Source organism: Pholis gunnellus (genome assembly GCF_910591455.1).
Source record: "Pholis gunnellus genome assembly, chromosome: 6".
NCBI classification, from domain to species: Eukaryota; Metazoa; Chordata; class Actinopteri; order Perciformes; family Pholidae; genus Pholis; species Pholis gunnellus.
The window spans coordinates 7,627,512-7,650,161 of NC_136532.1; the positions used below are offsets into that span (position 1 = coordinate 7,627,512).

General features: G+C 44.8%; 1 protein-coding gene across 2 annotated transcripts in view; it reads left to right on the forward strand.

Moving 5' to 3' along the window:
* Positions 1–2,413: 2,413 nt before the first annotated feature.
* The window catches only part of efna5b (ephrin-A5b), a gene marked incomplete at its 5' end in the record, with an annotated part of 90,259 nt that continues 70,022 nt past the window's right edge, over positions 2,414–22,650 (forward strand). Inside the window, one exon of one of the 2 annotated variants that reach the window (XM_079160477.1) lies at positions 2,414–2,538. In XM_079160477.1, coding sequence (XP_079016603.1) covers positions 2,414–2,538 — 125 coding nt within the window. The remainder of the gene's footprint in view (positions 2,539–22,650) is intronic. The other variant, XM_079160478.1, reaches the window with a different exon arrangement.

Genomic DNA, 22,650 nt, shown 5'->3' on the forward strand with positions numbered 1-22,650 from the left:
ATACTAAAAAAAAGTCTTCAATTACCTCTTTAGAATAATACCTTTTTTTCTGCGTGTATGCTTTGGCACTTTCCTACTGCAACCTCAAACGTTTTTTTTCTAGACTGTATTGCTGCTCTACATGACATATTGGCATCATTTATAATTAAGTTCACCTGCCTTTTCAACAACGTATTTGCCACATCGAATCCCTCACTTTTGAAACACGCTCGTGCGCGCTCACACAAATGCAGTTTAAAAAGCGTATTCCACCTAACAGTCCTACATCTGCAGAAATATAAACTTGATGTTTAACATGCCAGAAGGCCGGGTCACTATAAACTCTCCCCAGACGTTCTGCACAATGTATCAGCATGAATTCATGTTACAGTTATTCTCGTTAGGGATTTCCCACCTGAATGTAGGGCCTGCTGCTCATTTTCTTAAGTTTCATAAATCCTCCTTGTGAGCACCTGTCTGATTTAAGGCGACGACAGACCCCCCCCGGTGCCCTCGAACTTGGATTTGTCCCCGATTTGAGTAAGCTATCCCGCCCGCTCGCCACTGCGGGGCGTCTGGGCGCTGGAGCGGCGCCTTAAACCCCTTGAGTCTGCTCCCCGCAACAGGCTGCCCTGTCACATATACGTTTTCACGGAGTCCAAGCATGGCCATCATCTCTCAGCATTACGCCACCACAAAGAGGTAGGGAGGCACCAGCACTCCCCGCCTCTCTGTCTTCATGAACCTGTGGAATAGATTGTGACCTTTTTTTCGCAGTTGGATTTCTCACAAGCATAGTTAAATATAAGCATAACATCATTTTGAAGTAGGAAATATCTGGGGAGAAAAGTAATGGACGATAGACTATCGTTGAATCGGTGGAACAGCCCAATTGCAACAAATTCCATATGTATTATGCCATATATTATCATATTATCTGATATATTTATATAAATTAGACTGTTTAGATTCAGGCTTCTATTCCGTCATTAGAAAAAAAGCAAATTTTAAATGAGTTCAATTGAACTGAGAGAGAGTAAACGGATTCCATGGTCTTCTGCGCTTGGCTGCGTCCGCTTGCATGTAATTAAATAGCGCTGCGCGCACTTATCGCTCGGATCTGACAGTGGAGTTTGTAAAAAGCGGTCCCTGTCCTGTGCACCTCTTCGCCCCGTCCCCTTCCAGCTCTACCTCTCGGTAATTGAATTACCTCGGTTTTGGGCTGGGGGGAGGGGCTTGGCTTTGTTCGAGTGACGCCCATTCAAATCATTTCGAACCAATGGGACTATCCCCCGCTCCGCCGTAACCAAACCCACTCTCTCAGTCGGCGTCTGGAGCTGCCTGCCTGCCCGTCTTTGCCCTCACCTTCCTTGCGGGTCCCGGCGTCTTAAAAACCCAAAACACAAGAGCGAGGAAGAACTACCCAGCACGCACATGCTGGAGAACGCGAGATCTTTCTTTTTTCTTCCTTCACAAAACCTTGCACGTCGCACGATGACTTACATATGAGGACGACACTTTGGGATGCGGACATTAACGAGCGTCTCCGCGGAGAGAAGCGCATGAGAAAACACAACGCTGTCCGTTCCCCCACCGACACCGAGGACTCCTCCCCACCTTGGCCGTGACACCTCTGGTACATAACCGAGAAAGGATAAGAGTCTTTTTTCTTTTCTTTTTTTGAAGGCCGAAGGCGAAAGACCGAGTCTAACATCACCATTCATTCATCTGCCAGCCACTGACTGACTGTATGGCTTTAAAAAGTTGCATGGAGAACATGGACATCTGACGTGCGCCACACGGCGTCATTGGACACATTGAGCCTCTCTCTCTCTCCCTCCCTCCCTCCCTCCCTCTCTCTCTTTTCTCCATCACACCGTGGACTGACTATAATCCCCCCTGCGCTTTGGCCGTGGAGTAAGAAGAAGTGTTCGGCAGTTGTCATTTGCCCTGACACAGGCTACATCCAGTAGCTCCTTGCATCAGAGGGAACCACCACCACCACCAAGACAGTGCCGGTTGTGCTGCGCATTTGTTGTGTGCTGCTGTCGCTGTTTGTGCGCGTTAGGTGGGAGACATATTTTGTCAGAGCTGACACCCTGCGTGACATTATAAAAGCCTGTGAGCCACCCGGACAATCGACCCGCATCAGGGAGACGACACGTTGTTTTTTTTGTGTGCAACTTTAAATCCCCGTCAACCCGAACAAGTGTCCCCCTTCGAATGGTCACGTCCTCGCCTTTTCTCCAGTCGCTCTTTTCTTTCCACGTCGCGCGCATTGTTTTTGTAATTTGTTCAGCATTCACAAACTGCGCCAGCGGCCACGTATGTGAATGAGACGCTCATCACCTGTCCCGGTTGAAGCGCCCAGTGTACAACCCGACTGACTGAAACGCCACCGAAGAGGAATACGTGCCGAAGTTTCGCCGTAGTGATGCTGCAAATGGAAATGGTCATCTTCCTCTGCCTGGTGCTGTTGATGTGTGCATTTAGCCAGGAGCCCAGTTCCAAAGTGGTGGCCGACCGCTACGCCGTCTTCTGGAACCGGACCAACGCCAAGTAAGTGGCCTCACACCGGGCGGGTTTATTCTGCCGCGGAGGGTCGGTGACACTCCCGTACCCCTCCCGAGCATCTGCATGAACCACGGGGCTCGCAGGTTTTTGCTGGACCACATCGGTGTTTAGTCTCCGCAGTGAGGGCATAATGCCAGTAGCTGTATAGGTACAGGCTGTAACCGAGGAAAGGGACAGCAGCGTAAAAAAAACCCGCCACCGTGTCTTATTTTTCAATGGCTGCTGATTATCAGCGCGTCCCTCGAGGAACCCATACATTAAAACCCCGTGCGTAATAAGGCCCCGGACACAACATTCATCTCGTGGTGTTGCACCCGCTGTCAATACCTTCCGTTTCATTATGAGTTATTCTGGTTCAGAGCATCATCTTGTGTTGTTTCTCAAGCCATTTATTTACACGACCCCACTGGACCCATGAGCAGCAGTAGTCTCAACGAGGCTAAGCGCCTAACAATCACCATGAAAGTCCGTCTAATGTGGCCGTTCGTTGACTCACTTCAGACTGACTTAACTTAAATTGTGGGCCAAACGCGTCAGACCTGTGTGAGAGGGACAGCTTTATGCGGTGCTGTGTTGAGGGTGCTTTACTGTGTGGCTTCGTCCCTAACTAGCGATCCTAAATGAAGTCAGTGAGAATATCAGTCAATATAAAAAAAAGCTCCTTCACCCAATTGAGTACAGACAGTTATCATAATGCAATTTATAGGCACGCAGCGGTCCCAGCACAGCTATAAGTACATAAAGGAGTGCTTCATAAATACAATAAAGGCACCATGGCTGTGAAATTACAGAAACTGACAAACTCCTCTTTGAGTAAGCTTTTTTAAAAACTTGTTCTACCTATTCATCTTTAAAATACTTTTTGAATCACTTTTTCTGTGAGGAAACGTTTCTCTGAGCAAAATTGTATTCGTTGTAGTTAAGTTCAGAAGCCAACGCAATACAGCTCTTTTTTTGTGCAGCATTATAATTTTAGATTGTCGACATGTGGAGCTTTGTAAAGTACAAAAACAAAAAATCCATTGAAATTAGGTAAGGAGGTTTAAAAATATAATTTGATTTTAGAGATCAAATGATAGATTTGATAAAATTAATAAGAAAAAAAGCAAACTAATTCTGGATCATAAAACCCAGTGTAAAGTTATTATTTAACAGTGTGAAAGCCTTTTGTTATACCACTATAAGTGTAGTGTTGAAACCATGGACTTTCATGCAAAACTTTTGACAGTGTACAGCTTTCTGATTCTAAAATGAACAAAGTTTCCCCAAATTAAAACTTCAAACAGACTTTTTTTCCCATTTGTTTTGCATATTGGTGAGCAGTACATACATCTTAAAATAATAATACTCAAACAGTTTATTTAAATATTAAATGTTTTAGGAATAAAAAGTGTATGCTTTTCACTTTTCCTTTATATTAATAAAAGGACAACAACATTAGACTCAGCACTGTTAATAGTGAAGTGAGGATTTTATGTGCCGTTCACTCAGAGAACCTCAGCAAAGTAGAAAAAAAAGTTTCTCAGATACTGTTCTATAGTCAAACCACTCTCTGCTCGGACAGACTCGAGTCAGTGTTCAGTGTACATGTTTGTCGAGACAGCGTTTCCCACTAAAAGTCCCTCATGGAGTCAGACTGTACAGCCTTGTCCCCGGCTTATTAAGTCTAAACACTGCTGCCTGAGTTTACAGAGATCTTTCACTCAACTGCCAACGGCACTTAGTATTTGTTGAATAAAATCCACAGCTTAGCCTCCGAGTGCGCACAAAGCCATTAATAGCACAAGCCGAATTTGTTGCACAACTATTTATATTCAGTTTGAAGTTTCGGCGAAACATGATTTATTGCTTGAAGCAATTAGTGGTCAGGGGTACAAACGGACGACTGACTGAGAGCCCTCTCCTGAAGCCGTGACCGGTCCAGCAGGGTGCGCAGATTCTCGGCCTGATATACCGTAGAGCGTGACTGTTGTGGTCTTGGTCTTTACTCTGACTTGCCCCGGCTGTTTATTTATGGACCGCTTTCCCTCAATAGACGCAAACACAATTTGGAAGTTGAATCTAGATCCCTGCTGTTGATAGACTTTCCTTTAGACTGTATTTTTTGAATTTTATTTTTTCGACAGAAAAGTTTTTACTTGACCGGCCGCTCGGTTAACTTGATATCTTCCAGATGTGCTGACAAGTTTTCTCAGTTCTAGTGAAGAAAAAAAGAAAAGGGGAAAAAAAGACGGGAAATATAAGTAAATCTGTTAATCTCAGATCGGACACACTCACACTGAGAGAGGGGAGAAAACAAGAACTCTGTGATCCACTTGGCTGCATGCATGTTGTGTCTTTCGCTCTCTTTTGCGTCCATATAGTCACATCTGAGAAATAGATAGCTTCCTGAGCCTGACTCGCCCGAGGAAAAGAAAACAGGTTTTCTCAGAGGCTGTAATGCTGCGAAACACCAGTCACTCCGTTCTACTTACTCTAAATAGAGTTAGTCTGACGCTCACACCTCTGGCTCGAGGCAGGAAGCCAGAAAGGTAACACAACGGCAGGGAGGAGACGGAGAGATAGCAAACTCGTCTCATTGATGATTCGGATAATAAATGTTGAGTCCCTTTCTCCGTGCATTAGGCGACTGTAGGAAGCCGTTGTGGCACTGCAACATCAATTGGAAATATCGGCTGCTCCAAGAATTCACTGTGTGAACGCCCCACGCACGTAATGAACAGGCACATTTGAGCCGACGTTACACGTTACTTTATGACGGAAACTCATTCAAATCGATAATGTAATTTGTCATAATGATGTTAGCAGATAACTTCAAAGATGTTTGACTTTCTCTTTACATTCTTTCGTGTTGGTGTCTGAACACAGCTCCTTTCACTACGTCCCCCCAAAAAAAAGCCTTTTGTTGCCATTCATTTTCTCACACCGTTACGAAACTGCAGCTTCCGCTGACTTGAAAATTGCCCTATAAGCGAGATGATCCATCACATAAAGCTGCAGTTTGAGTTTGGTTTTGTCACAATGTCTGTTTTGCTCTGAAATCATTGTGCCCAGGTTGGACGTTTCACATCAGCGTGTGCAATACTCCGCTCACTTGATCACCTGAAATGCTCAGAGAGAAATGGAAACCCATTCATGGAAATGGCAGCGAAAAACTGTTTTACTTGCAAACTTTGTCACACCTGTTTCCTACAATTCGTTTTGAATTTTTGTATTGCAGAAATGATTGGGGAACGTTTGAACTGTAGACAAAAATAAGTGAAAGGGCTACTTCTGCTGTGGTTTCGAATCAATGGTAGACAAAACATACTGGTGCAGCCGAGACTATCAGTGGGGCTGAATGTGGAATCTCAGATAACAACTTTTTGTGTCTGAAATGGAACCTTCAGTCTGCCGAATGTTTTCTGCAGGTTAGAATTTCCTCTATTTGGCTTTCCAGCGGTCAGAAGTAAAAGCAATCGGTAGTTTAATGTTTATTGCTTTAGTGTATCGTAGTTTGCGTTAGCGGTGCCACGGTTCTGTCTGCTGGCTGTTTGTGTTGTTGGGGCGATAGGGGTTGAGGGGTTGAGGGGATTTCCATGGTGTCTTGTTGGCTTCAGTCCACTGTTGTGTATCAACTCCAGCATGAACATCGCTAACCATTTTATTTGAAACCCCTTTACCTCCTCTTTTGTTCAGACGTCTCTCTCTTTAACGTGCCTTTTCAGCATTGAGCCCATCAGAAAAAGTTACTTCGAGGGACAGTTTTAGAGCAGTGCATGAAATCTTGAAGTTGTATTCGTCCTTCCTTCAGCCTGAGATAAACACAGGGACATTTCTCTCCGGTTCCTGCCCTCTGACTGTCTTTGCTTGTGAGTATTTATTCTAATGAGGGGACAGCCAGTGGCTCTAATGGTGTCTCAGCCGTAATGCCGAAGAGACGGCCCTTCCCTTCCTTTCTCCCCCCTATGCCCTTTCTTCTTCCCCATATTCCTCCTCGCCTTTCTCCCGTGTTGCCTCTCGGCTACTCGGCCTTCTCCCCGTCTCTTTCTCCCTCCCTTCCTTTCTTCCTCCCTCTCTCTGTCTGTCTCTCCTTGCCGGGGCACAGAAAATGAATGAATACAATTAGATATTTCGGGAGTCCCTCCGCGGTTCATGGTGGAGAAAGACGCACAGAGGTCAGGCACACTGAGAGGAGCTCAGGGAGAGGTCACACACATACGGCGAGGAATAACGAAGCGGAAAGTTGGCCTGTGAATGACAAAGTAGTAACTACAACTCTCTCCTTGAAGTGGAGGGTGTCATTAACATTAGCAGTTTGATGCACTTGTGGTCATGCAAATTGCTCAAGGTGATTTACTATTTTGTTGCTGAATTTTGTAGCTCAACAAGCAGCCCGGAAAGTATTTTTCTAGCCTTGTGTCTGTGTGTGTAGTATTTATTCCATTCTTCTGTAACTGGAGGCCCGCGCACAGCAGTAATGTCTGGCTCGTCTTTGTCTGTGCATGTTTTTGTGTTTTAGTGTGCGTGTGTGTGTGTGTGTGAATACAACGTACCAAATGAGCCATGAGGTCATATAGGGCTTATTTCCTCTCCTTCAGACTCATAGATACCAGAATAATTACATCTTTCTCCCTTGGACTCCTCATTACCTGTCACAGACCAGTGGGACATGAATAAGCGTCTTGTCAATCCGGGCTTGTGTGTGTGTGTGTGTGTGTGTGTGTGCAAACACTGACTGTACAATAACAAAGGCACGTACGCATGGAGGTGGAATGTTATTCCATACACCCTTCTGTCTCTAACAGATCTATTGCAATGTTCCCTTTTTATTTATAATTCAACCTGGGCTTTTTAAAATCAAGTGTACATTGCCTTTGATTGCCAACGTGGATAGGTTTTGACCCCGTGCTAGTTTTCCCTGTCCCCCCCCCCTTTTTCGTTTTTTCAGCGACTCGCTCGGAGCTGTGTTTTACTCTCTCCTCTCCTCCGCCCCGGCTCTCGGCCTCTCCCTCCGTCTCTCTGTCTGAGGGCTGATTAGTTCGCGTTAATGACCCCTTGCTCTGTCATTCTTTTACGCCTGTGGCATTGGCAAGCACAAGCACCGGGCCGGGCTGCGGGGACAGCGGGTGTAAAGGGGTACGCGACGAGAGCGAGGCAGAGGATGTAGAAACAAACAAACAAACACAAGACCTGACGGGGAAAAACCAGCAAACTGTAATGATGGTGTTGTGTGATGTAATACTTCTATTAGGTTTAAATGGCGCTCTGTGTTTTCTCACCAGGCCTGTAAATGCACTTTCCATTTAAATTAGTTTTTGGTTTTTTTTCTCTCTATTAACTAGAGAATGAGCCCAGCAGGCAGTAGTCAATGCTTAGTCAATGTGCTTGGCAGAGCAGCTGTTCGTCAGCGCGCGGTGGAAGAGGGGGAGGACTGCTGGCCGTGACCCTTGTGGAGGTGCTATGCGGCGGACAGAAGCAGCCCTGTCGCCGGAGGTGCCTGGTGGTCAGGCTGTTGTCTTGGATATGCTAATTCTAAGTAATGGCAGCCTGCAACTGGATAGAAAAAAATAATCCCAACATTTGTTTTTGTATATTTATCTAAATATTTATATATATTTTAGATGGGATTATTATTTATACTAATCATTTATATGTTTATTTAAGTACAAATATGTTGTCCTCAATAGCGGTAGGTTATCAGTTTGTTTTTGTAAATAAATGAATGCTGTAAAAAATGGTATGTTTTTAAATTATGCCTTTCACATACTTTTGAACAACTGATATATTTTTTGACCTTCATTTTGGTGATTTATTCATCTGAACACAGCCTTAGAAAACCTGTGTTTTTTAATGATTAGATAAATATTTCTGCTGGCCTGGCCAAGGTTAACGGTGTTGAATTGGTGCTAAGAGCCTTAAAAACACCAGCGCCACGATAAATGTTTGTTTATCCACCTAATTATTATACTGGCAGAAATGGACAGTGTTGCATGGCAGCTTCACTCCAGTTGCACATGTTTCCCTCCCTTGCCTGGGGAACCAGATTTTAATGTCCAGGTTTTTGTTTTCAGAGTAATTGCTCCAAGGTCAGCTGGAGTGCTGAAACACTGCTATCAGCTGAGCGATCTGTCTTTTAGCCCTCATTCAACCCGTGGCTTTCAGAAGCAAGGCTGCGTAGAGCTCTACTTGGAAACAATAAAGTATTAACCAACCTGTGCAGCAAAACTTGATGGAAATAATGTTTTTTTTTCCAATTTTTGCTCGTTGCTTGCCGCTAGATGCCTGTGTTTGTTTATTCGGGGGCAAATTTTTCTCTCTATCCCTGCTCTCACCGTCTCAGTTTCACTCAAAATGTCAAAGTTGTGGGAAGTCCCCCCCCCCCCCCCCCCCCCCGTTTCTTTATTTTTCCTAAAGTTACTTTGTGCCACCCCAGAGCAGCTGTGGGTACAGATCTGGCTGTCCAAACTTGTATTTCTTTTTACCGAGAACACCTGAGTAGAATTATGGTTGATGTGAACAGAGTAGACAGAGAAAGAGAATTTAACTATTTCTCTGTGAGGTTTATTCGACTCCCATATCTAAAAGGCTTTCATGCTAAGACCTCACAGATAATGATTAACAGGAATACAGGCCTGCTGCAGGTCCATTAAGGGTCGAAACGCCACTCCATGAATCTCCCTATTGCGTATTATAAGTCCTCGTTCATGGCTGAAAATGGCGCCACCATATCCTTCTTCAGCTCCTCTGTAAGATGGAGGCTCAGAGGCAGCTGTTACTGTAGTAACGCTTGGTTGATCTATCACCCCCGACCAGAAAGGGGCGCTACTGAGGGAGGTCTGATACCCTCTCGTGCCCTCTGAGCATTTCAAATGTACAGTTGGGAGTGAAAGCGACATGCATTTGCTTGATTTGAACCAGCTCTTTCTGCTTTTGTTGATTTGACCTCCTTAAACTCATTTACTGTCAATGTCATATTATATTTACAGGAACTATACACCAGCGTGTAAAGGCCCAAAAACGGCGGATGGTTTTCAAAAAATATTTTCTCTCGCTGTCACCGTTCACTATTCAGCTGGAAAATGTGACGGGAACGATTGAGACCGTTCGTTTTTTTGCCAGACACATTTTCCACAGATAATTCCTTTCATGGTAGGCTGACTTCGGACCTTACACTGCCGTTTTCCTTATTTAACTTGGGGGGCTGCGGGGGAGTGACTGGATGTTTTTCTAGCTGGGCAGCAGTGTGGAGAATAGATCCCAGAAGAGAACACATCTCTAGCTTGTGAATAAAGACCTAATTGACGGGTTGTAAATGACTCATGAGGTAATTCGTCTTCACAGACAGACTGAGAAACACACAGAGGGAGTGTACAGTTGTGTGGTCTGCTTTCCCTTTGGAATTGAGAATCTACTTGGGGTATTTCCAAACGTTTACATCCAAAAATCGAATTTTCAGAAGTCATAAAGTGCTGCTTTTAGCCAGAGATGATGTTATCCCCTTGTCACCTGTGTGGCGTGTATCCATGGATTGGCTTCTTGTATTTTCCTTTGGCTTTTTTTTTTTTCTTGCATTGGCAAAGTCATGAAAAGGTGAAAGCACTGGCCTTCTTTTGTTAATATGAACACCTCTTTTGTAAAGAGCCGCTCCTACTTCAACAACATGTATATAAATGAACAAATAACGCTGCTTTCACAACGTTCAGTCTACCGTGGTGGTGAGACAGACATGCCAATAATAAGCTAGCTGCATTAGCCCTGTTTCAATTGACAGTAGAGAAAAATGCTAGCAGCCGATGCCCCCCCCCCCCCCCCCCCCCCCCCCACCGCTAGGCCGTGAGACTGAAAGGCAGCCATTGTTCTGCTCTGTCTGTCCACTCCACATAGCCCGGGCTGAAAGTAATGCATGTGCTTTAAACGGAGAGAGAGTAGACAGAAAGAGGGAGGAAAAGAAAAAGGGAGGGCAAAGGAGAGGAGCGAGGGAGAATGGCGTGAATGGCTCGGGGAAAAAGGGTGAGTACAGCACAGCTGAAGTTGCAGTGCGCTTTTGGCCAGAAAAAAAAAAAAACGGGAAGAGAGGAGGAGTGTAACGCGAGCGCCGGACACAAGGGGAGAGCCGTGCAGCGGCCGGGAGTGACACACTGTGTGGAAAGGAAGAGGTGGCAGTTCCCCTCATTTCCAGCTAGCCTTATCCATCCCCTCTCATCTGCCTCCCTCCACACCAGCTCATCAGACCCCCTCCCCCCCCTGCCTCCCCTGCCCGTCCTGTCCTTGCCAAGGTTTAAAGATGCATGCAGCTCGCTGGCTGTCTCTCTGTCTCCCCGGTGGCGACCGTGTTTGGTTGGTTGGTGGTGGTTCTCCAAGGGACAGACTCCGGGTCTTCACCCTGAGGAGGTGTTCTCTTTGCGTACCGGATTTAGTGACACCGGGGCTATTTTCTACAGAGACAGGATTAAGCCCGCTCAGGTTTAGACCCCTGCTTTTGTTTCCCCCTGACACTGAAGACCCCCCCCCCCCCTCCCCCCCAGGCCTGTGTTTACTTGGGGGTCGGTTGCCGTGATGCAAAGTTGCATCTTGGCCCTAACTACTGTGACACGTTGCCCACTGTGCCGTTGAAAGTGAATTTCCCACTGAAGTGCGTGTATCGCAGTCGGAATGCCATAGTGTGCGTACTGTGGTGGCTTAATGGTGGGTTTCGTTCCAAAATGCTATACATCTGCTGCGGAGACAAATTGGCGCAATAAGAATGAGCTGTTTTTGTCCCCAGCAGTCGATCGACTTACCAAGCGAAGGTCATCAAACGATGCGTTCCTTTCGTTGTGATGAATCATGTGTATAATTATGCATGATTGTAATTCAAATGGTGGATATCTCATTTTGTAAGTTTGTCTTTGACTCTCTCGCTCTCACTCAATCTTACAAGGCTGGGGGTTTGACCGAAAATACAATGCAAGATAAAGTTTAGTCTATCGCGTTATATATTAAAAGTCTCATGTCAAAATGTAAAATCAGCTAAACTGAACTTCAACGGCTAATACTTTTGGCATGAAAAGCTCCGATTCAGATTCACTTTCCTGGATCCAAGCCTTTAATTAGGCAACAAAAGCTCGTCTGATCTGAGCTCTAAGAAGATCCTGGAATCAAGCAGATAACGAATCATGTTTAAAAATGTATAAAACAGAACTGAGTCTGACGTTTTCGGATGAATCAGGGTTTGATGTCAAGACGGCCGCGTCCGTGTGCTTACACGGGGCCGTGTCCGTGTGTCCGCTGGCGACCACGTGCACCGTCTGCGTAGTTATTCAGTCACTATAGTAAATGTGTACGTGCGTGCGTGGTTATCCTGAGCCGACCTCTGCGCGGAGGCCCGCTTTAATGAAGCAGCAGAAACACAAACCCGTTACTATAGCAGAGCACAGCACTATCCTTGACCCAATTCTCTGAGCCTGCTCCTCTGAGAGCCGCTTGGTAGTTTTCCCATTTCGAGAAGTTGCATTGTGTGCGTGTGCGCGGCGGCCTTTGTTTACGTGCGGTGGTTGGTATTCCTGTGTGAAGCTCCACCGAGTGTGTATTTTTTCCCCTGAAGGGGAAAACGATTGATCCCCGGAATGTGTGATAAATCCCATCTTCACCCTCTCCTCTCATCTGAGCCCAGCTTTGACTGGTCTGGCTTACTCCAAACATTATCCCACAAAACCAAATATGACACCCTAAAGAACATAGACCAACAGACACACACACACACACACACACACACACACACACACACACTCTGGTTAGAAAGGGCAGTTCATTATTTCTTAAGTGAGGTTCAAGTTGCAGGAGATGTGGTATTTATTCTTCTTATTTATTTTCTTCCTCTAAATCAGTGAGCAGCGAGCCTCGGAGTGCAGCAGCCTTTGAACCGCGGCCTATCCCATGACTGCAGCCCTGGGTATTAACCCAGAGCCACTGAGAGGCTTAAAAAGCCATCAGCTCATTGTCCGGAGACACAAAAAAACCCTTCCTCTAAACCCCCCCCCCATCACCCCCCATCCCTCTCTTCCCTTCTCCTCCTTCCCTCCTTTCTTAAGAATGCCTTGAGCTGGCCTCTGCTGGCATTCATATTAATCAGTTTTAAGGGTCTAATGAGATAAGTGAGACTTAAGGGGAGTCCCCAAAGTGGCCTAAGCCCTCCGGATAAACAGAGGTGATGAGCGCTGCCTATGGCTACATCCTGAGCGGTGTTTTTTTTTTTCCTTCTTCCTCAACATAGTCATGCATACAAAAGGTTTTAATGTCCTTAATCTCACTGTTGCTCTTTGAAAACCAAAACATCACTTAACTAGGTGTATTGAAGAGGAAATCATCACCTCTCCTCGTGAATGGCGAGGTGCTGATGAAATGCTTTCATGTTTTTGGGGGTTCTTTCTGGGCTTGTGGACGGTTTGAGAAGCTGGTGCATCTGTGAGTTTGACCAACATCAGTTTTTTTCTCTCTCTCTCCCTCCTTTGTCCTAACCTCCCCCCTCTCTTCCTCACCCCGCCAAGTAACCCCTGAATATAGGCCAGTGGGTTTCCTCCCGCTCTTTTGCTCTTGGTGACATTTTGCCCTCTCTTTCTTCCTCCCGTCCTCCCACCCTTCCTCTCTCCTGTCTCTGGGATTACCAGATCTTTAACTGTACTGTCCATGTGTTTTGGCTCTGGTGGTCCTGCTGTGGTGACCCAGCAGGACCGTCAGCATTTGGTTAAATGTTGTGGCTGCACTCTCTATCTCTATTCCCCCTGTTTCTTTTTTTCTTCTTTTAATCGTTTTTTAAAAACATGCGCCACTCTAATTACATCCCTGTTTGTTCTAAGCTCTCACATTGAAGATAGGGAGACAAAAGCCAGTGTTTGCGTATGTGTGTGTGTGTGTGTGTGTGTGTGTGTGTTTCATCAGCATGTTAACCATGTTGATAAAACATGATTAACAAACCCCCCAAAAATGTAATGAGGCACCAGCCAGACAAATAGAGGTAGATATGGCAGCAATGGTTGAATAATTTTTTTATTTGAAATGTAAAAAAAAAACATTGATTAAAGCTACTTAGCGAGGTTAACCTTCATAGGCAAATTAAATAATCTATAATCTGCCAATAATTCAAAAGGTGCAGATCTCAGGGGTCAGTTAAGACATTTAAGAAGTACACTGGAAAAGTTAATGTGAATGATAAAATGTTTGTTTTTTTTACGTTTGTTTTTACATTCCTGCTTCAGAGTAAACATAAAAATGATACTTTTCCCGCACATGTGGGCTCTGATTTAACAGAGGGTCTGGTTTAACTATATCAGTAGAACTACTGGAGGAGCTGTGAGGCGGGACAAGTCCTCAGGGAGTTCAGTTTCACCTGCTGTTCTGTTCCTCAGGGCCGCAGGACTCCACGACCGGAGACATTCCAGCCAGGATTAGAGCGTGCATGGCAAACGGAAGCACAAATAGGAAGAAAAAAAAGGGCGTGAAGGGTCTTTTTTTTTTTTTTCCTCCAGAAATGACATAGCGTTTGAAGTAATTTTTACAACATTTTTTTATAAATTCTATATCGTAATTTGTGGTTGCTGCAAGCATTTTACCATTGAAGCACAATTTTAGAAAGTTGGATCGTTAATATTGAAACACTTAAAACACAACGTTCCTGCTCTGGTGCATGGAAACAATAATGGCAGACCCCATGTGAAATACCTTCATCCAGCAGGACAGATGCCTAGTTGAGCTGTTACTCTAATGTTTTACATCTTGGCTCATTGTTACCAACAGAAAATGAGCAAATTGATCATGTATGTAGCAGCTGCTGTTATCAAATAATTACAATTGTGTATTGTGAAATTCTCAAAATATTTGTTAAAATAAATATATGTTGTGGTGTTGACAAAATAAAATTTTATAGTAAAATGCAATCCAATACATTTTACATTTCACTATATTTTAACTTTTTTTTTTTTTTGTAATTTGAAAATGTGCTCCCTAATTTCAGGTGTAGTTTTTCTTCAAGTAGATTTCCATTAAAGGGGTACTGGTGTGTTTTGAGCTGTAAACTAAATGAAATGACTGTACTGTAATGTAATACATTAATGCTGCTGGTAATATTCATGTTCAAGACTTTTCTCACCAAATTTATAAAAATCTGCATTTCATGGGTTAAAAATTGCTCAGTTCGCAATCTTTTAGTATTTTATTTAATTATTGAACCTTTTCAGAGTCCCATTGAGATTTAAAAAGTGTTTTCTAAGGGAGTCCTGGCTACTGTTTTAAATCAGCCCTGGACCTCTCAAAGCCAATTCTGAGATAGATTTGACTGGTTCGAACTTTTCTACGTAGTGAAATTTATATACCAAAGAATCTTAACACGCTCTAATCAGAGGGCTAAATCCACGCATTCACCCCCTCCTTAGCCCATTGCCCACTTTTTTTTTTTTTTGCATTTTTCTAAATTATGCAGGGAGTAGAGTTAGGCTCCAACCTGAGGGTGAAAATACACTATCATTTTTTTTCCCCTAATCAATTTGAATGGATTTGAGAGTTTCCACAATTTTAACTCCATTTTGCCTTCTGTTTATTATACCTTCTGTGGAAAAGCCTGACAATTTACAGATGTTTCGCTTGTATTATTTTTCATTAGGTACAGGGTTGAAGTAGATTATTAGCCTGTGGGAAAAGGGATGCATCGTATTTCTCGCGTTGGATTAGAGTGCGTGCCTGGCTGTGGGTGGAGTGATGAAATATTCATTACTGTTTGTGATCTCTAAGAAGAGTAGCACTTGCAAACCTCTGCACGCAATTCATGAAAAATAAAGTCAAGGTAGACATGTTTTGAGCGTGAATGTGATGGAAGGTTGTCTGCTCGTCTGGCCCGTATGAACCGAACCCAAAGCATTCATGGTGGCTGGTTCAACATTTCCTCCATGGGAGTCACTCAGCATTTATTCATTCTTTAGTTTAGAACTTTTTTTAGTTCTATGATGAATTTCGGCCTGCATTCCCACTTTTCTTGTTAACAGATTGACAGGTGTCAGTCGGCACGTCCGTGACAGTGTCGGCCTTGTCAATGTGAGTGACATTTGGTTCACGGCTGCTTTAATAATGCAGCGCAGCCACACTTTTCATGTCCTCTCCAGCTCTCCACCCGCTCCCCTCTCTGGGAATGTAGAGAGCTGTTCTCACATTAAGACCAGGTCAGATTGCGTCTGCCGTCGTACATTAGCAGCAAAGCCTTTCCTGCCTGTATCACTGGTAAGAGGAACATGGCACGAAGATGGCTAAATTATTCACACTCATAATCGGCCTTTATGTCCTGCTGCCGAGCCTGGCCCCACTGTTATTCTAGTGCATAATTGATAGTGCTCAGGAGTGGAAAAGTTAGAATAGCAGAAGTAATGCAAAGCGAAAGTGTAGTCAGGCAACACGGGGAGGGAAGAGAGGGATTGGTGGGGTGGTGAGGGGGTTTAGAGGGATGGAGGTGGGCCCCTATAGGAGTTTTTACACCGAGCTTGTGTTAGCCTTTACGGGGCTTAAGTCCAGCTAGCGTGAGGATCGCGTGTGTAGGCCAGCCAGACTAGTCTAGGGGCGAGGGGGATAAGAGGGGGGATGAAAGGAGGTGGGAGGGAGAGGAGATGGGGATCCAGAGTAACACAGCCTGACGCTGAGTCGGCCCAGAATGTGGTCTGTTTCTCCCCCAAAGTTACCCCGAGGCTCCACTGTGGGCAAATATGCTTTTGAAATGGATGTGAATTTGATTTTTGAATGACTGGGGAGGAGTAATCACAACTGGTATCTGCACGGTAGATTTGTACTCACGGGTTTGGTTTTCCTTTGGACTTAATCCAGCGCGTTTTTTTTCCACTGCCTACTTGCTGAGGCAGGTAAGAGAGGCCTGGAAATCACATTACAACCACGCGATACAATGATCGATAAACGGCAGCCTCCGGAGGAGGAGGAGGAGGAGAGCGGCGATTGGCTCCGTTCCAATAGCAAAGAGAGGCCATCTATTGGGAAATTGAGTGAAACAACCTTTTGAGTATGCTTCAACACGACAATACTCCACTCTTGGAAATAGAAAAAAAAGTTTTCTGTTGCACATTTCATTTAAAGTAACCTGCCATATTATCATCTTTGCCTAATTCCTCAAATCCTTTCATTCCTACATTATTTTCTTGGTTTTTATATGGTTTGATATTTCTGCCTCCTCACGCCTCCCATCCAGCCGTTTCTTTTGTGAGCTCCCTCCCTTGAACGCAACACCCTCTCCGTGGAAGTTTGAATGTCTCAGGTGAAGGTGTTAACACAGCCCCAGGTGTAGTCTATTTAACACCTCTCTGACCCTTAACAAAGACGTACTAACTGCTGCCTAGCTCGGCCTTTTGTGCTCCATAACAAAGCCCTTTAGCTTTCTAATAACACCACAGCACTGGCAGTGTCAAGAGAAACCTGAGATAAGGTCCACATCAGAGAGTTGGTGGGAAACTATTTAATCCGCTTCTCGAAACCAAACCAACACACAACAGGCAGGGATCATGTTTGGCAAAGTGGCCTGCTTTGATGGAGGGATCGGGTGGTGCGAGTAGGTGGAACGGGGATGACGGAAAATAGAAAGGCGGCTGAATGCCGGTAGTCTTTTGACGGAGCTGTGAAAGAGAACATCTGGAGAATAATGCAGGGAGTTGTACACAGTGTGTGTGCTAATTCTCCCTCAGACACACGCGCACACATGCACACAAATAGTATCGCAGCAGCATTACATGCTATTCTTGATTCTGCTGATTACTTCTGCGATTTCATCCTCTAATCACAATAAAAGTGAATTATTTGCCCAATTACTTCAGTTTTTACATGTATGCAAATATAATGACCACGTCTGGTCACAAATAAATGAATAAATAGCGGTCCATTAGTTTTCTCTGAAATTTGAAAGATTTATATCTTCTTCGCTCTCTGGGATTTTTATTTTATTTTCTAAAACAAGGACTTGAGCAGCAGTGCCAAACACGGCGTTATCATTGAAACAAAAGCTACACATCCAAGCTATATATATACATTTTTTGTCAACATCTCTTTTGCAATATATTAGAAAGTATCTTTCACCAGAGTCGCAGCAATGTGGCCATAAAACCGTCGAGTGGAAACATTAGTAGCGATATGTCTCAGAAACTCATAAAACCAATTTACGAGTGCACTTAAGGCCCATACACCTACTGGAGCCATTCTATAAAGATGCAGACAGAGATTGCACCAAACTCTCCCCAATTACCCGCATTTAAAAGTAATAAATGTGGATCGATAAGTGATAGAGGGCCTGTTAATCGTGGACTTACCCAGTTCTTTCCAATTGAGACACTCCTTTTCAAACTAAAATTGCAGCATTTACAAGCTAACCATTGATTTGTTTTATTGTTTTCTTCCTACAGGCTACATGCTGCATTGAGCTGTTTTTGCAGTGGTCTTCTGAAATGAATGTTTTTATCTTTTCTAGTGCTTAAATTCTTAAGAGACTCGCCTTTATCTTATTAAAAGAGAAATTGGAACAGCCAGAATGCTTTTGATTACAATTATTCTTTATTTATGCGACTAATTCGTTTGGTAGATATCCCAACTGAGAAACACATTTTAATTGCAGGAAAACTTCAATAATCATCACAGTATTAAGTAAACAATGTTGCTGCTCTGGCGTGTGGAAACAATGGTGGCGGGGCGCCCCTTGTGAAACACATTCCTGGTCATCCAGCACATGTGAATGTGGCCAGTTAGTGTCATTGAGCTTATTCATCTACAGCTCTGCTAGGCTTGCCAGGGCTTCGACGCTATTGGCGCTAGCAGGTATGGATAAGACCCCTTTCTGTCTCACTGTGAAGTTAATTGAGAGGATCCTCCTCCCACAGTGGACTGGGACGGTCTCAGATCTGCAAGCATGGACTCAGTTTACAAAGCGCTACGGTTTCACTTTTAATTTCAGTTGACGATTTCCGACGCCCAAACCGATGAGGCCGCATCCGATGAATCATTCTTTCGTGACCTTTTACATGCTCCGTCTGAAACGAGCCCCCTCCCGATCGTCATTAATGTAATGTCATTAATACGATACAATGGCTTATTACGCCGTCACAAATTAGATTGTACAGCAGTTAGCTTTGCAATTATTCTACATTGTTTTATGTATATACATACAGCAGCAATGCCACAGAACTTTACTTCTCCCCTTGCAACACAGGGACAAACAATTTTCTAGACCTAATTAGTGTATTATCAAGAAAAAAAGTCTCATCAGGAAATGCCACTGCTAATCTGCCGGCTGGCATTTAGTTTAAATACCCACACGGCTGATCGGAGGATGATCTACTGTCTTTTTGATACATTTGTCCGAACATGTGTTATTTATGTGCAGCTTTCCGCGTAAACAGCCAATTAATTAAATGTCACAGCGCAGCTCAGATTAGCCATATGTTTATTTGCTCACGGAGCACAGCGTGATGTATGAGCATTTGAGAAAAGGCAATTGATTTGTGATTGATGCGGTATTATTTGCTTGTCATTGCTTATTATATGGATTTATGTAGAAACAGTTCCATTATTAGAATAGGAGTTTTTTTATCTCGAGGTAATTTCATTTATTTTTTTATTGGTGCCCTTGAAACCCATCGAGAAGGCGGTACTTTTTGACTTATTGTTCTCCTGGTAGAATTGTGTGCGTCATTGTGTCTGTTGTGCAAATGTTTTCCCTCCACATATCTGGACACAGAGTAATTCTTCTCCTCCTGGCTTTGTTGTTTCTGCGTCTCTGTTGGTCTTTTAATTGTGATTTTTTCCCAGTGTTTTACAGCCCAGTAATGATTTTATAGCGGGCTGTTTTATACCAGTGTCCAAACCTGCAGCCTGGGGGAGATTTAGTGTGTTGCCGCTGTTGGTTAGTGAGCTCTAATTGGAAGGTCAGGAGGACGTGTTTGAGAGTAGCAGGAGATCACCCGCATACTGCAGATTTAAAGGTTATCCAAACCCACCCGCAGACATAAATATGTAATTTTCCTGTTATTATATTAGCCATCTGGATAGAGAGAATTGCGTGACGAACTGATTCAAAAATTTAATTTTAATAATCTGGCTGAAATTTGCTTCAAAGGATCATTTAGATTATACCATATAAAATATTTGACCTTTTCAAAATAGAGTAAAGATGCTAATATGCTCATTTAATTACATGGTTTGTATTAGATAAGATCACACTGCATATGCTGTATTATCGTGCACAGAGTATTTTAGCTTGATAGGCACATACTGTGCTATCTTGAACATTTTAGACGCAAGTGGAATAGTCCTCTTGGTTGCTTTGACACCGGGAAGATTTTTTCCATCCAGCCATGGCGTCTCTCTTAAGAACAGCTGCCTCTGGTCCTGCATGGCATGCCAGAAGTTAACCACACTGTAGGCTTGGCTGGACGGCTGAGACGTCTGTGTGCTCGACTCTTATGTGTGTGTGTGTGTGTGTGTGTCTGAGGGGCTCCGTTTCTGCATTTCGTGCCACATTTCGTGTCTATCGCCAGCCCTTCTCTCACGCTTGCCTGGCCCTGTGTCGTTGATGGGGTTTGGGTGGCGGGTGGAGTGAGGAGGGCGTTGGGAGGAGGAGGAGAAGGAGGAGGAGAAGGAGGAGGAGGGTGGCGGCCGGTAGATAAGTGGTCGATGTCTGGCTTATGCCGTCGATGTAGGCTGGGGTAGGGCTGGGTCACATGGTGGGCCCACATAAAGATCTCCCTGGGTGATTCTTGGCACGCAATGTTTTGAACTCTACACACACACACAGCTTGTAGACAGACTACTCTATTCTCTCATACACACACACACACACACACACACACACACACACACACACACACACACACACACACACACACACACATCTGACATTTGGTGACACAGAAAACAGCATTCTAATGACTTCCAACCTAATTGAGCCTGGATTTGATGTGAATTGTGTGCACCTGTCTGTATCAATGTCTATTAGTGTGTGTTGCTATGTGTGTGTGTGTGTGTGTATGTGTGTGTGTGGCTCGATGCCTTTCCACCCACCCTTGGTAGCAACACAGTTATTGACAACAGAAGGAAAGGTGAAGGTTCTGCAGACAGAGAGGACCGAATGTGCTGACCGGAGCATCCAGGGACAAAAAAAGGAGCGATGAGTGTGGGCTGAGGCGAGGGTGCAGAGAAAGTAGGTGCGCCGTAAACAGCCTGGCTCCAATGAACCGCCCGGGCTTGCTGACCAACACTCCTCTATTTTATTTCTTCCCTTCTATTTTTTCCACTCTCTCCTCTCTCTCTGTTTCTTTTTACTTCCTCTTATTCAGTCTGCCATTAAAGCAGGAGCAATTGATTTTCTGATCCCCCCCCCAGCCCCCCACCCTTTCTTTTATTTAATACCCCTCTGCCATTGCCTACCCCCTCACAGTCCAGATCAATACAGTATCTGCATGTTCACTGCGATACAATAAGTGCACGGTGTCGCAGCGGGGGTCGGCTATTCTTAAGCCAAGAGTCCTCTTGTTCCTCATCCTCTTTTTACCCGTTTTCTCAGCCTGTCGTGCGCTCTGTTTGTCCCCGTGTCTGTCCTCAACCTCCTCTTCTAGTCCACCCACTCTGTACACCCACCGCCTTGATTATTTCATTCGGTCTACGTGCCTCCTCTCCTTCCCCGCTGCTTCCCTCTCATCGATGCAAAGATGTAATGCAGACGGGTGAGAAAGTTAAGAGGCTGAAAATGTATTCACGGTGCCCCCCTTCTTTTCTTTGCCTCCTCCTCCTCCTCCTCCTCGTGACGGCTTGTAATGAGAGTCTGACTGCGTGTTTGTGTGTGTGCGTTGCGTGTGCAAGTTGTGAGAGTGATATTGGTTCTCATGGGGTTGGCGAGAGCAACCACGCACCGGAGAGCAGGACACTCCCCATCGTGACCCCTTTACCGTGTGTGGATATTGTGTGCGTGGGCATAAGTGCATGTGCAGTACTGTGTGTGTAGGTTACACTATATATGCAGAGCTCTATCTGCTGTCCTCCACCACTTTGACCTTCTCTCTGTCCCCAGCCGAGCTGCGTCCTAAGAGAAAACCGAGGAAGGCGAGCACATGTAGGCCCCAAAAAACGCACACAGACCCTTCGCGGTGAAGCTGTCAGGGAGAAGGGCCGACACACAGTGGGAAAACAGACTGACACCACTTCTCCGTCCCCTGTCTCGCTTCCTCTCTGGCTGCTACTTGACTACTTTTGACTGCATTCAGCGATTCTATAGAGCGGCATTGAGAGCTGTCAGGCCCAGCGTGGAGCTCCCATGCTGGCCTTGCTGTTTCCTCGAGCTCCCCGCTCTGATGACAAATGACCCGCGTTTCCAGATCAGACACCGTGGGGGCGGGGTGGGGGAGGGTTTAATAGTGTAAAGTGCCCTGTTATATGGACTGAATTTTAAAAAGGTGCTACTGGAAGGCGGTGGAGAAAAAAAAAACGCGGAGATATAGAATGACCCATAACTGTGAGAAACGGACCCTTTTGAGGCGACGAGGACCTCGTTCACCTTCATTGAGTCACCTCTGCTTTGTGTTCAAAATGCAATGTGTGTATTTGTGCCATGAATGCCATTCCCTGTAGATTGAATGCACAGTTTTCTACAGAGTCCTTTGGCTAGACAAAGAATACAATAGGTTACCATTAGACATTTGCCTCAATGAAAAATGATTTCCTTCAAAATTGACAAGGTGGCGTTGCTGAGTAATTTAGGCCTATTATTTCTGTGTATTATCGAGTAAATGGCCTCTGATTCACTGCTTGTCACAGAACCAGGCGGACCAAGGGGGGGCCGGTGTGCCTAACAGTTCCCCTTTGTTCACGCCAAGGTTTTCGTCGGGCCTTCAAGACCTCCATTTTTTAAACAGAAATGCCTAATTCATCCCACATGGTTCCTTCCTCTCATTTTCCTCCCCTTCTTTTTTTCGTTCATTTTCACATGCACGCTCACACATCACAGGCCACACCTGGACACGCCCGCGGCCCGAGCAGTCGCGTACAGAGCAAACACGGACAAAGATGCGTGCATTTAGGTTGCGCACCCGAGCACACACCTTCACCCTCGGCTCC